This window comes from Hydra vulgaris, chromosome 02 (assembly GCF_038396675.1).
Source record: "Hydra vulgaris chromosome 02, alternate assembly HydraT2T_AEP".
Classification (NCBI taxonomy): Eukaryota; Metazoa; Cnidaria; class Hydrozoa; order Anthoathecata; family Hydridae; genus Hydra; species Hydra vulgaris.
This window is the reverse complement of record NC_088921.1, coordinates 42,694,428-42,710,000: the sequence shown is the minus strand read 5'-3', so window position 1 is coordinate 42,710,000 and position 15,573 is coordinate 42,694,428. Positions and strand designations below refer to the sequence as shown.

General features: G+C 27.4%; 1 protein-coding gene across 1 annotated transcript in view; it reads right to left on the bottom strand.

Annotated features, from left to right (window-relative positions):
• LOC100205504 (parafibromin) overlaps nt 1–15,573 on the bottom strand; it is a 166,111-nt gene that overhangs the window by 59,621 nt on the left and 90,917 nt on the right. Inside the window, exon 17 of the mRNA XM_065790991.1 lies at nt 10,857–11,015. Within this exon, the coding sequence (XP_065647063.1) occupies nt 10,857–11,015 (159 nt within the window). The remainder of the gene's footprint in view (nt 1–10,856; nt 11,016–15,573) is intronic.

Here is a 15,573-nt window from a genome sequence, read left to right as displayed (position 1 = left end):
ACAGAGAGTACTCAGTACACTATCTAATAGTCCAAGCAATTGTCTCGTCATTATTGATAAACTAAAAACAAAACGAAGAGCTCCAAATGTAGCTTTGACAAAGCACACTAAAAGTAGGAACAGGGACACCATCCATGCATAACATGGCACTGTTAGTACTCAATGGCACTAGTCGGCCTCAGAACCATAAAACTAAGTTTTAAAGCTGTACCCTCATTAGGTGATAATAGAATGAGTTGTCTAGTGATAAAACATTATACCTAAGGACTCCCGACTCAAAAAACGATTGTTTCTTTAACCTAAAAGTCTTAATTTTTTTTCTATTAGTAGTCCATAAACTTATTTATATTTTTAGAGCTCCTGGATACCAAAAACTAGGATAAAGTAATCTTTTTGTGACTTTTAAATCCGGAGTCCTTTTTGGGACTCCGCATCCCTGATTGTAACAAGTAAAAGCCTTTCCTTTCTTCAATTCTTTTCTCATATAAAAGCTAGTGTTGATTTTTTTATTAAACAGAGACAAAAACAAAATCCATACATTGAGTCAAGAAGATGCAGCATTCAACATCCTAAACTGGAAACAATGTATTATAAATACATCTACGTCAGCCTAATAGATGAAGAAAGGGTTAAACAAGATATATAAACAGGACACATAAGGGATAAAAATGACACCAGCATATGCAAAAATTTTTATGGGTTAGATTGGACAAAGACATATAAGGTAATTTTCAGAATTCAATCTTGCCCTATAAAAGATATATTGATATCTGCTGAAGGTTTTTAGTTTTATTAATAGTATGCATCATTTCATCAAATTTGTTTTTAACCATTCTCAGTCCACCATTAATTTCATGGACCTTACCATTTATAAAAATATCATCGGTGGTTTAATAACAAATATTTATAGAAAATCTTCAGATACGATGTGTTTTTTGCACTATGAATCAAACCACCCTTTACATCATATATTATTTTTATATCATATATTATTTTTAACCAAGCCCTGAGATATAACAAAATTGTATCTGATACAATATCCTCATAAAAGAGCTCAAGACCTTAGCGCAAATTGCAATAGTTTAGGGATATCCCATAGAAGTCGTAAACTCTTCTATTAAAAAAGCTTTAGGCTATAATCAACACTAACTTTTATATGAGAAAAGAATTGAAGAAAGGAAAGGCTTTTACTTGTTACAATCAGGGATGCGGAGTCCTAAAAAGGACTCTGGATTTAAAAGTCACAAAAAGATTACTTTTGTGACTTTTAAATCAGATTATGTTTAGAGCTTCTGGACACTACAGATTTGGAAAAAGTAGAGATATAAAGCCAGAGTCCTTTTGGGACTCCGATAAAGGTCAAAAAATTTAGCTGTTTTTCCAATTTTACATAGGTTTCTCTTTCTTATTGGCTTGAGTGTATCTCTTCAAAAAGTACCAGCAACTAGTTGAGGTTTCAATAAAGTTTTATTTTAAAATGTTTTTTACATTTGCGCTTTTGTTTAGTGTAGTATTTTGAGTTTTTTCTATTAGATCTTACCATTATAGTGTTTATTATTTTCTATTTTTTTATTTTGACAAATTTTGAACCAGTGATATGGTAAGTGCTTATTTGAATTTTTTATATTTGTGTAATAATTTTTAATTTTTATTTTTGTGTTATACAGTGCGTTTCATAATTCACAGTCACTTTCAGGAATCTATGTTCATAAGTTCATATTCATAAATTGCTGCATTTATTTATGTCTAAATTTGGGCAATATTTTTTTCTTAATTTATTTACAATATATATTATTTAATTAATTTATTCATTGGTTGATTTTTATTCAATTATTCCGAGATGGCTGACCATAGCAAATATACGATTGAGTATGGTGTTTTGGACTCCGTATGGTATAATGGAGCGACAAGTCTGCTTCAGCCATAAGAGCAGTGAAGGCCAAATTATGTGAACAGTTTGACTGTGAACCACCTCATGCAGAATATATTAAATTGTGGATATATCTGCATGTGGGGCAAGCCAAACCCACATTTTTATGAACAAATTGCCCAACATCTGCCGACAGTTATGGGATGGGCAGCAATGTCTGCAAAGTACTTGATTGGGCCATTTATCATGGAGGGTTCCATAACAGCTAATTCTTATATTTTGCTTTTGTAGACACAGTTTTTGCCAGCTCTAAATGAAAAACACATTTTGCTTTCTTCACATTTCCAGCAGGATGGAGCACCTGCTCACACTGCGCTAAAAATGAGGAAATTTCTGAATCAAAACTTTGCAGATCGCTGAGTAGGTAAATTTGGACTGACCCTCTGGCCTCCACGTTGCCCAGATCTTTCCTCCTGCAACAATGCTCTGCAAGGGATGTTGAAACCGAAAATCGTGAGGGAGAAGGTGAAAACCAAAGAAGAATTGAAAACAGTGATTCAACAAGCATTTGCTGACATGCCTGTAACTGTGTTGTATTCCATTAATAACCGCACTTTCCGTAGACTCCATCTGTGTATTGAAAAGAATGGATTGCAATTTGATCCATTTGATGTATAACATACTCTACATTTGATGTATACTGTACTCTATAATTATATATTACATGTATTCCTGAAAGTGACTGTGAATTATGAAATGCACTGTAATATTTAATATCTTGATTTAATTATTTTACATTTTGTTATGTTATTTGATAATGAATTTACATTTCTTACTTTCCATATTATTTAATTAAGAATATAAGTACTTCACAAACTCGGTTGTAGTTAGGATTTTAACTGCTTGTAGTGAAGTCCTTTTTTACAGCAGTATGGAGCAGGCGTAAATCCCCGGATAAAGCATAAATGACAATGATGTTCAACTGATAAATAAACTAGGTATTGGTGCTGAGCCTCTTTGAAACGACAGTAATAATAAACGCAATTCTAAGAAGGTCATTGCCACCACTAAAAAAATTATGATTGCACAAAAGCAATAATTTTGTTTCTTCACCTTATTCCTCCTATAATTCTTATTCATTTTAAATATTGATATATCTATGTATTTGTATATTTATTTTAAAGTAAGTTAAACTTTTGTATTTAATGAAAATTTATGGTTACTTATGTGTTCTGTTTTGTTTTAGGTATACTTTAATGGTAAAATTATTGTTGAGCATGATTTGTGTATAAGCTTTTTTTTCTTAAAATAAACCTCTGTTTATTCTAAAAAATTTTATAACTTATCCTCTTATATATAAAAAGTTTTTTCAATAGAAATGTTTTTTATTTCTCTTTGGGTTTTTATTGCTCAGTTTCAATTTGCTCAGCTTCAAGCACCGCAGATTACCTGCATCAAATATAACGAAAGTATTCGTTTTAACTGGTATTTCAGAAAAAAATATTTGGTTATATATACGCCAACAATAGTAAGACTCTTGCTGAGCTGAACAAAATCGAGACACTAAGAAATGAATTATAAAATGATATAGATAAAATAGCCAAATGGTATCACGTATGAAAGATGAAACTTAATGTAAGTAAATATTATATAATGGTAAGCATAATAAAAAAAGAGAATAGATTCTAGACCACAATCATAACATACAAATTTGAATTACTGTCTCCAATTCGGATATAATCGAACTAGGTTTTCCGATTATATCCGATTCAGATTTAATTAGAAAACCTAGGCGTTATGACATCTACTGATGGAAAATACAGCCAACATATCAATTACTGCGCCAACCGAGCTAACTGAATGCTAGGTCTAATTAAACACACTTTTGAATTCTACACCATCCCAATTACTAATATATTGTATAAAGCTTTTATTCGACTTCTTATCGAATATACAACACCAATATACAACGATGCATCAGCTCTTGAAAAAGTTTAAAGAAGAGCAACTCGAAGATGAAGCCTCTTACATCTAAGTTATGAATCACGATTAAAAAAGTTTAATATTACAACACTAGAAACTTGTAGGTTAAAAATTTTTCCTTTTAAGCTTTTTGGAGGCCTTGTGGAACAATAGTTTTAATATTTTTATTTGTTGAAGCTAATTTTTTTGTACAAGACCAAAGATCCTTTTAAGTATAGAAATTTTACTAGGCTGTAATCCAAATGCATTTGTAAAAGGCTATTTAATTTTATTTATAGTAGAAAAAAAAATTGTCTTTTATAAACAAAACCTTTTATTTCCTCCTTATTATATTGTTTCTAATTTCGTGTTGTAAATATTAGCTTCCTCTTTGCAGAATTTTTATATTTACTTAACTAACTAATAAATGTTAAATGATTACTAAATGATCTGTAAATAAAATAAAAATTAATTAAACTTTAATCATTTATAAGAGGAAGTCATATAATATGGAACATCCAGTTATATGGATATTATCATAAAATGTATAAATAATTTAACATAAATTAAATAACCTTAATGGTATTTCTTAAAAATATTTATTTTGTAAAATACTTCAAAACTAGATTTTTTGAATAAAATTAAAAGTTGGAAAATACGGATAAGTGTTCTATTGAATGTGTCATTAATCTATTAGAATGTAATGTCTAATAGAATTGTCACTAACAAGAAGTGTTTTTCATCACTTGAAAATGTTGATAGGTCTAAAAGACCTATCAACATTTTCAAGTGATGAAAAACACAATTTATTTTGGAGAGCTGTTTAATTTGAGTATGGAAAATTGATTACAACAGTTTGCTAATATCATTGAGAACACTTTGGAGTTGCATTTGAAAGAAAATTTCAGAAATGCTGTAATCTATTTAAAAAACATGGAAATCGAAAGAAAAACATTAAAGGCAATTTTATACTATTTTGATGATTAACGGGTGATGCGGAAGTTATCTGACAAATCCTAATTTCATTATTTGAGCATAATAATTAGTTTTTGTGATTTTATGCGTAGGCATAAACGTTCTATAAAATATAAACTTTATTATTTGAAACACAATTATTTAAAATGAGGTTAAATGCAGCTGAACGAGAATCTTTTCGAAAGCGACTAAAAATGTTTTTTGTAAATAAACCTAGAATAAAAAAATAAAAAAAATTGTAAATCATTTTAAAAAGGAAGGATTTGCTCGAAGTACAATATATGATAACCTAAATAGACTTGAAACTGTTCAATCGTTTTCTGATAGAAAGCACTCTGGTTGTCCGACATCCTGGACTAGAAAGAAAGCCGAATTAACGAGACTTGTCAACAATTGAAAAGGGGTCAGTCAGAGAAAAATAGGTATTAAATTCGGTGTAAATCAATCGACAATTGGTCATCAGTTAAAAAAAAGAATATTAAATATAGAAAACGTGAAAAGACTCCAAAATACACTATAGAACAACAAATAAAGGCAAAGAAAAGCAGCAGGAAACTAGTTAACCAACTCTATAACACAAAATCGCTTATTATCGATGACGAAAAATACTTTTGTTTTGCAGGGAAAAACATGCCTTTAAATTCTGGATACTACACAAACAACAAAAAGACATGCCCAAGTGTTCGTTTTATAGGAAAAGAGAAATTCCCAAAAAAACTATTAATGTGGTTAGCCATATCTGACCGTGGTATGTCCGAGCCATTCTTACGCACTTCCAAGGCTGTAGCGATCAATTCATCAATCTATATTAATGAATGTTTAGAAAAACGACTTCTTCCATTTATTTACAAGTATCATGGAGACTTTAACTATTTATTTTGGCCGGATTTAGCAAGTTCTCATTATTCTAAAGATTCTCTAAATTGGATGGACCAATATGCCTATTACGTTGATAAAGAATCCAATCCTCCAAATGTGCCTCAAGCACGACCAATTGAAAATTTTTGGGGACATTTGGCACAGAAGGTTTACGAGGGAGATTGGCAAGCTTTAACAGAGCAAGTTTTGATTGATCCCGTTAAACTAAAATACAAGAAATTGATTTAAACTTTTTACAATCGCATATGAAAGGCGTCAGAGCAAAATTGAGATCAATTGCAAATGGTGGTGTTTTTTCATATAAAAAATAATATATTTTTATTAAAAGATAAATGCTTTATTTAAATAAAGTATAATAGCAGTTTGTTTTTTTATTTATAAATAAGTTATTGACGTTTTTATTTTGTCCGATAACTTCCGCATCACCCGTTAGAATGATTTAAATAGTAATTAAATAAACTAAAGAAATAATAAGACAACTAAATGCTTTTTTAAAAAGAAAATTCAAATACTTTTATAAATTTAAAATTTAACTGTTTTATAAAGTAATAAATATAATGAAGCAAGTACACGAAATGAATGTGAAAGTAGAAAAACAACTAAAAAAAAGTACTCCTCAATTTTTATTTCGAACCAAGTAATAATTTAATACAATAATATAAGAAGATCAAACATTAAAAAAAAAAATTAAATATTCCTGTGGGAATCTAATAAAATTTCGAGCTTTTGCTTTAGTGGTACCTATAATCTTGAGCACAGAATAAGAATCAAAACTATTTGATGCTTTTTTAAATGATATTTCAATATCTTTAACGTTTCTGCAAAGCTTTTTTGTGTTTTTCATTTTTCTTTTAAGTAAAGTTTTTTGTTTTTTTTTTCTTTTTTTTTTTTTTTTTTTTTTCTTTTTAGTAAAGTTTTTTGTTTTTTTCATTTTTCTTTCAAGTAAAGTTTTCTTTTAAGTTTCATTTTTCTTTTAAGTTTTTCTTTTGTTTTTTTCATTTTTCTTTTATGCCCAGTACTTTTCAATAATTCTCAATTCTGGGCAGTTTAGAGGATTTTCTGTTTTAGGCACAAATTTCACATTATTCTTTTTATACCATTCCATAGCTAGTTTACAATAAGTAATTGAAGCTAAATCAGGCCAGAATACAGGTCTGTTATTGTGTAATTTAATGAGAGGTAAAAGGCTTATTTGTAAACTTTCTTTAACATATATTTGACCAGAAAGTGTGGACTGAGAAATATAAGGTGCTAATTTTTTGCCACAACTGCAAATAGCTAACCAAATCAAAGCTTTTTTAGCGAGCTTGTCATGTTTTGTGTATTTAAATTTCTTATCTACTTTTCCTCTATATTTGGCAATATAATAAACAGCACCAAGAATTTGTTGATGATCGTACTTGATATAAGTTTCACCGTCTTCAATAATACAGAAATTTTTAGAAATAAAATTTTCATACAACTCTCTGCCGCGAGTTCTTGCACTTTTTTGTTGAGTTTCAGAACGATTGGGCACTTTTTGTGCTTTGAAAGAATGAAAACCATGTTTGTTTCTAACTTTTGCAACAAAACTATAACAAAATCCATATATTTTTGCGCATTCCCTCATGTACACGCTTTAATATGTTCTTTTTAAATGATGCTTAGTTGATATTAGTTTTTAGAAATGATTGTTTCTTTTTTTTATAGGAAATGTGAAGATATCGTTATCAGTAGCAATGACTTTAAAAACACAAGATATTCCTGTTGTACCTGGGTGGAAATTATGCTGTAGTTGTTACAAAAGGGTACAGAGTATACATAGAAAATTAGAATCAAATGATCAATGCTATAGCAGGGTTGAGTCTGAACATGAAAAACGTTCAGCTCTCAATGAAAGTCTTGAATCTATAGGTGTGTCACCTATTATGCTTTAACCAGAGCCAAAACACCAACAGTTACCAGCTGCCAAAAGAAAATTTGATCAAATAACTGAAGCAGTAACAAACAAAATAAATGAAGTTTATAAAATTGATCCTATGATTAGATTGACACCATCTTGTACACCACTAAGTTCTTCAGTTTATAACTATAAAGTTGACGATCTAAACTCACTTTTAAATGAATTAAAAGATAAACTAAAAATACAGATATTAACTCCAGAATCATGGTTACTCCCAAAATCTGCAGAATTTTTTAATGTATTTATTTACCTTATACAAGAGGCTAGAAAAGCTGAAAAAACACATGGAATTTTGTATAAACCATCATTAAAAAAAGGAAAGTCGTTTACCTATGAAACCATTGATCTAGTTCATAGCTTTTATCAAAGTGACAAATACACACGAGTGATGCCTGGAAAACACATGCATAACATGCAAAAAAGACTAATATTGATTAATTTAAAAGAGCTTTATTTAGCCTTTAAATCTGAACACTCTAATTTAAATGTTGGATTTTCAAAGTTTTGCAGCCTTCGCTCAAGATGGTGTGTAACCACAAACTCGTCTGGCACTCACAGTGTTTGTGTCTGTATCTACCATCAGAATTATAAGTTGTTAACTAATGCTCTTAAAATTGACAAAGATTATAGAGATTTAATGGGAATGATTGTTTGTAATCAGGATAATCTAGAGTGCATGTTACATTGATGTCTACTATGCCCTGTTATTACTGCTTTAAAAGAATTCTTAACAGAAAAATTTGACAACAGTGATAAAGAAATAACAATTAACAAATGGCAAGATATTAATAGAAATACACTGATCAATCAAAAAGTCAATATTGAAGATGTTATTGATCTTATATGCAATAAAATAGATAAACTTACATCTCATTCACTTATAGCTAAAAGTCACAATGAGTGTATAATATTGGGTGACTTTGCAGAGAACTTTCAATTTATTGTTCAGGATGAGGTGCAAAGTTACCGCTGGAATAAACCAAAATGTACACTTCATCCTATCATTATATACTAAAAATCAAATGGTTAACTGATATCTAAGTCATTTTGCTTTCTTTCTGATGACGTTGAGCATAATGTATACTTTGTATATAAAATACAACAGCTCATTATCAATTACATTAAAGCAAACATTCTACAAATTAGTAATATTAAATACTTTACTGATTAGTAATATCAAATAATTTTTTGGTTTATAAAACAGAAATAAATGAAGTTCAATCATCATTACAACCAAGGTTTACTATGGGAAGAACCTTGCCAGGAACAAGATGCTTCCACCACTTTATACCAATTAATAAATGTACAAAATCTTTTAAAAGAATGCGTCAACAGACTGATGTGCAGACATTTAACCTTGTGCAGATATCAAATGAGCTGGTTGTGCAGCAGGTTATTTATAATCATATGAATTATGTAGCTTGCAAGTATGACAATTTTTGGTGGATTGGAATTATAACCAAAAAAGATGAAAGAGAAGGAGATTATAAAATTCAATTTATGCATCCACATGGTCCCAGCCCATGTTTTTTTTGACTCGCACGAGAAGATATGTATTGGGTCCCATCAAATCATGTTTTATGTACCATTGATCTACAACAAATAGTCGCATATATAAAATTGCAGAAACTGAGTTAAAAAAAATTAATGAACAAAATAATAAAGATTTATAAATTTTAGTTAAAATTTCTAATGCATTATTATTTGTATATTTGTATGTTGTTTTTTCAAATTTAGTTAAGATATAACTTTATGTGAATATGTGTAACAGTATGTATAATTGGCATAAATTAACTTCAAAATTCTCCTAGTCACTTGTCATAACGTTTTTAACAAAAAAATAAAAAAAGGGAAGGGGGTTGGTAAAATGCTTAATTCCCCTCCCCCTCCACCACAAAAGAAAAAATAAAAAAAGTATAAATTTATTATTGCCCTCAAAAAGATTTTAACAATAACTTTTTACAACATAAAATTAGAATATAGCTAATTTTGTCATAAATAAGTTAGCAATAAATTTTACTTAAAAGGGTGCATTTAGAAAAGTTGAAAAATGCAGTACTATATTTTTTATTAATAGTGATGTTTGATACCTATATTGTAAGTTCTAACAATGCCTCAAAAAAAAATTATCAAGGTGACATCACGATTTTGACTGTCGAAATACCCCAAAATATATGACTTTATTATCTAATTTACATGTAACTATGGTGGTCAAAAAAATTTGTATCCCCCATGTGGAAGATTGTCTATGTACAAAGTTTCAAGATGATACTTCATTTGGTTCATAAAATATTGCAAAAAAGTATTTTGATACTTTTTTGCAATAAATAACAATGAAAAAGTATTATGTAAAGTCAGCATAAATAAGAAAATTGAATCCTGAATATCTCAAGAACCGTAAGGAGTTGGGGGTTCCAAAGTTCAGATTTTCCTAACTTTTATAAACCCAATAACACATAAAAAAATTAGCAAAATCCAAAACATGGGGTGACATTTTTTGTTTTTTTCTGCTGATTTGACATGGAATTACCCTTTTGTAATTAATTTAAATGTTTTTCTTTTTTAAAAAAGAATACAACTTTTAATTTAAATAAGTAACTTTAATTAATAATTGTTCATGTGATACAATGATCGGAATGATTGAAGTGACCTAAAGAGCCATCTAGTTATGTACACCTGGGAGATGTGATAACAAAATAAGCTTATAGATGTCATTGGGTAAGAATCAGCAATGAATGTAAAGACTATTTAGTAGGAGGAATAAAATTTCACAACTCAGGAAGAAGGAAAACTCACACTCTAGTCATCTTTAGCAAATGATAAAGCAATGGTCTATGAGTTAGCAAGCCTATATGAATCCCCTGGTGTAATAATGGCTCGTATGACTAAAAATATTGTACAATATAAAACAATAGTATAACAATAGAGAAAAAAACAGATTAAATAATAAGAAAAATAATGATAAACTCGGTTCGGATAAAATAAAAACGAAAGGCCTTATTGCAGGTCTCGGCGGCCGGAGACCTGCACTAACGCCACAAATATAAAACAACTAATATAAAAACAAATTTAGTAAAGTTAGTACTTTTTTTTTTTAAATTTAGTAAAATTTAAAAAAAAAGAGTAGCCATTTTAGGCCTAGTTGCTATATATTAAAATAACAATAAAAAAAATTTATTTGTTATAAAATAAATTTATAATTTAATTGTTTTTCTGATAAAAACTTACCATTCATTTGGCTGAAGCTTTAAAGGCTGGTCAACAACACGAAAAGGTACAGTGGCACTCTGCATTTGTCCACCAATCATAATATCTTTTTTTCTCTGAATTAAAACTTCATTTTCTTTAATTGTGCTTAATCTTTTTTTTTGATCAGCGGTAACATACCTACATAAATAAGCTTTGTTTTCAATGGAAGGTTTTTTTAACCCATTTTGTTTGAAGTTAAGTTTAATTTTAAAATAACAAATATAGACTTTAATTTATTACTGTGTTTTTTCAACAAATCGAAAAAATAATAATTTCTTTAAAAAATTTTAAATCTTAAATTTTTGAAAATTAAAAGCCATTAAAGTAAAACATATGAGTTCATAAAGTTACTTTATTTAATTCTCTGAAAATAATGGCTGATCAACAACCAATAATCGTCTACTTTTGGAAAAAATGAGTTTTGAAAACCCATTATTAACTCTGGCCGATCAAATTTGATTGGGATGAATTCTAATGCAAACTTAACAATAAAAATTTTAAGTTGAAATTATAAAGTTAGCAACTAAATGTTTTGGATTACTGAAATAAAAATAGTTTTGAGACCATAACAATCTTTAGTTTGCGGTATAAAAAAACGGGAAAAAATATTATTGAATAAGCAAAAATACAGAATGAGGAAAAAATAATGTATATTTTTGATTGGCAGAATAAATGTAATTTAGGATCATAATTTTTTTTTGACTTAAAACTTAGAAGAAAAAAAATTAAATTAAATAAAAGTGTTAATGAATCTTTATGAATAAATTGAATTTTTTTGAATGAGATGAACTTGACATAAGAACTAGAAATGTTAACAATGTTCTTTTAATGTTCAAATAATAAATATAGCAATTAAAAAAATTTGAGCAAAATAACTTTTTACTTTAGCTTAAATTGTTAAATAATTTTAAAGTTAACATTGATAAATAATCTCAAAGTTAACATTGTTAAATAATCTCAAAGTTAACATTGTTAAATAATTTCAAAGTTAACATTGTTAAATAATCTCAAAGTTAACATTGTTAAATAATCTCAAAGTTAACATTGTTAAATAATCTCAAAGTTAACATTGTTAAATAATCTCAAAATTTGTGATCTTTAAACATCAAAATGATATAAAAAATTTTAGTTTTAACTGTTAAAACTGATTAATTAGAAAGTAAAATAATAAAATAAAGTTATGAAATTATACTAATAAAATAAAGACAGGCCTAATGTAAAAGACAATTATTTTATTTATAAGAAATTAGTATCTGAATCACCCACAAAAAAAAACAATTTAAAAAAAAAAAGTTTTTAAAGATAATAATAATATGATCTTATAATATAATATTAAATATTTAATATATTATATATTATTTAATATTATTTTGAACCCCTCAAAATAAATTTTATTTTTTATTTTTTAATGATATTTTCATTTATTAGTTCTTTTTAATTGTTTTCAATTTTTTTCCATTAAGAAAAGATCAGCTAGGAAAAAAGCAAAGTTTTTAATAAGTAATCGGTATTCAAACCACTTTTTCAGTATTTAAGACAAGAGTGTGTTTTAATTAAAAGTGAAGATTTAATTATTTCTATAAAAAAGTAAAAATTTAATTTTTCTTAGCGTTATTTTTTATTCTTTTTTGCTGTTCATATAACAAGAAAATAAAATCAATTGCAAGGAAACCTTTACATTACATCAGGAGAGTATACAAAAACAGACAGGGGTCAAAGAAGATACGAATGACTGGTGTAACCACTATCTTTTCATAGATTGTTTAAAAATTATTACTTGTTTTGAATCAAAATAATATGCTAAAACGGTTGTATGAAGAAATGTAAAACGGTTGTATGGAGAAGTGTAAAATGTTGTATAGGGAAGTGTAAAATGATTGTATGAAGAAGTGTAAAACGGAAAATATTGAAACGTACCAACAAAAAACCCACAAAAAAAGCAAAACTAACTTTTGAAGATTTTTGTAGCTACATTTCAATATTGTCAGGCTTTATAATAATATGACCCTATAAAATATTTCACAAACTTAATTGTAATGCTTAAAGTGTTATGGTTACAAAATTTAGGGGAAAATTAAATATAATCACAAAAAAAAATTGATTGTCTACATTTCAATATTTTTCATTTCAGCTGATTAGTGTTAATTGAAAACCTTTAATTAATTCCATAGCTGTTAACTTTATCTTTGAGCAAAATTTATCATTTATGATTTTTTTAAAAAGTTAACAAATCAAAACTTATTTGATATAATATTAATCAGAAAAATTGTTCAAAATTTGAATCAATGAAAGTATTAAATTTTAGGTCTAAAAATTAGAATTTCCAAGTAAATTTAACAAGGTTTTAAAATTCTTAACTCTCTTATTAAGATACCTTTTGATATGTTATTTCATATTCTATGTTATCTTCATATTTTATGTTATCTTCATATTCTATCTTATCATCATATTCTATCTTATCATCATATTCTATCTTATCTTCATATTCTATGTTATCTTCATACTTTATGTTATCTTCTAAATCTAAAATCGTTACTGTTGCAAGATCTGTTTGATTTTCATTTAAACTTTTTTCAATTAAATTTCCTTTTATTAAACTTCTTTAGTTTTGTGTATATTTCTTTATTTTCTTTTTTTAAAAAATCTGAAAATAAACTAAACAGAGACAAAAAAAATTGTAAAAAATTTTCAAAAGATCTTTTGTTTACATTAACATGAGTTTGGTTTTGTGCAAACTGAAATAATAACAAAAAAAAAACCTTGTACCATTTTTGCCTACCATTGTACCATTGTAAGAGTACCATTGTAAGTGTAAAATAAAAGTTCACAAAAAAAATAGTTTAAAAAATTAAACAAAAAATGTCAATGAGCATAAAAATGTAAACAAAAATTATTAAAAATGATTACAAAATAAAATCAAAAACTATTATAAAAATTTATAAAAATACCTATAAATTTTGCTTTTTATTAATTAGTTTTTGTTGCAATTATAAATAATTCAAACAATGTGTAACACTTTCCAACAATTCCTAATTGCTTAGATTTTATTGAATATCCCCTCACATACACACACTTATTTTGATTTGTCATTATTTTTTAATTAAAAAGGTTCTTTGTGGGTGGTTTTTGAAAGGAATATAATATTTTCAAGGGGGCTTTTTTAAATACTATTACCAAGTTATATATAAATGATGTGATGACTGTTTAAAAAACTAATTGCAACAACATTAATTTTAGAATAAAATTTATAACTTAGAAAAATCATATTTGAATAGTCAAATTTATTAAGATATATACTTTTACAGCTTTTTAAATTTCATCTTTGGGCCTGATCACATGTTCTTGCAATCTTGTTAAAATATCTGATATTAACCAACAAAAAATTTTTTTTAACTTTCCCCCTGATCATGTATTTTTGCAATTCGGTTAAAATACCTAAGATTACCCCAACAAAAACTCTTTATAACTTTGTTCCTGACCATGTGCTTTGCAATCTGGTTGAAATATCAAAAACAACAACTGTTTAGAGATTGAACAAAAACTAATAATTGAACTTAGTAGCCATTTATCTAACTATCATGTTCAATCAATGTTTGCATTTCTTGTTTTATTATCATTTATTTTTAATGCTATATACCTCCCCAAGGCTGAGAGGGCAACTTCAGTCAAGGAGACTACTTATTTTTTTCTTTAATAGTGGTTACAACCCTTTCTCGACTCTCTTTCAAATTGGAAAAATAAACAACTAGTTTTCTACTAGTTTTTTAGTAGAAAACTAGTTTTTCTACTAAATAAATATAAAGCCAATAAACAACTAGTTTTCTACTGAGTATGTAGGTAATAACTAGTTTAAAATTGTGAAAATAAAATTTTTGTATTTCATTCCATCTTTACCCGTGGTCACTTTTGTCAAGGAGCCAAAACATTGTAGGGGTGCCAAAACAAACAAAAAATTGTATAATGTATTATTAATAATGCATACTAATGTTTATTATTAGAAATCCTACTCTCATATAGATTTTCTCAAGTGTATATTTAAAAAACAGGCCTACTGCAAGCAATGAATTTATTAAAAAAAAATCAGGAATCGAGGAGCCAATGGCACTTTGTAGTTCAGGAGCCATGAAGGACTAAAGACAGCCATGTGTACATTGTACAGCCATGTGATCATTGCCATAATCGAAAATTTAGTAATCTCAAATTGCAACTTCTAGTTGACAAAATTTAGTCTTTAATTTTTATAATTATTTATTATTATGAGAATGTAACAAAAAAAGTTTCAGTCAACTAATCACGAGGTTAGAATTATTTTGTTCTATCTCCACAAATCAAAAAAATTGATTTAGGTCATTTTTTTTCTTTTTATAGATAAAATATTTATTTTTTATAAATAAATCAGTAAAAAAAAAATCTCCTTCATTCTGTTTATAAATTAAAATTATAATGTACTATCTCCGTTTTATCCGATCAAATGTTATTTATGTCAAAATGGTAGCTGCGAAAGTTTTTATTGCAGAAAAACAACAACAAAACTTTTAAGGTAAAACCTGCACTTAAAACTTGCACACAGAATGTGTGAAAGCAGCTAAGATAATCTGATCAGTCATATAAAAATAGAAGTAAGAAAATGTTTCATGCAAGTCTGTAACAAAAAAAAAAGATACACACAAAATATCAGTGATGAAAAATGAACATG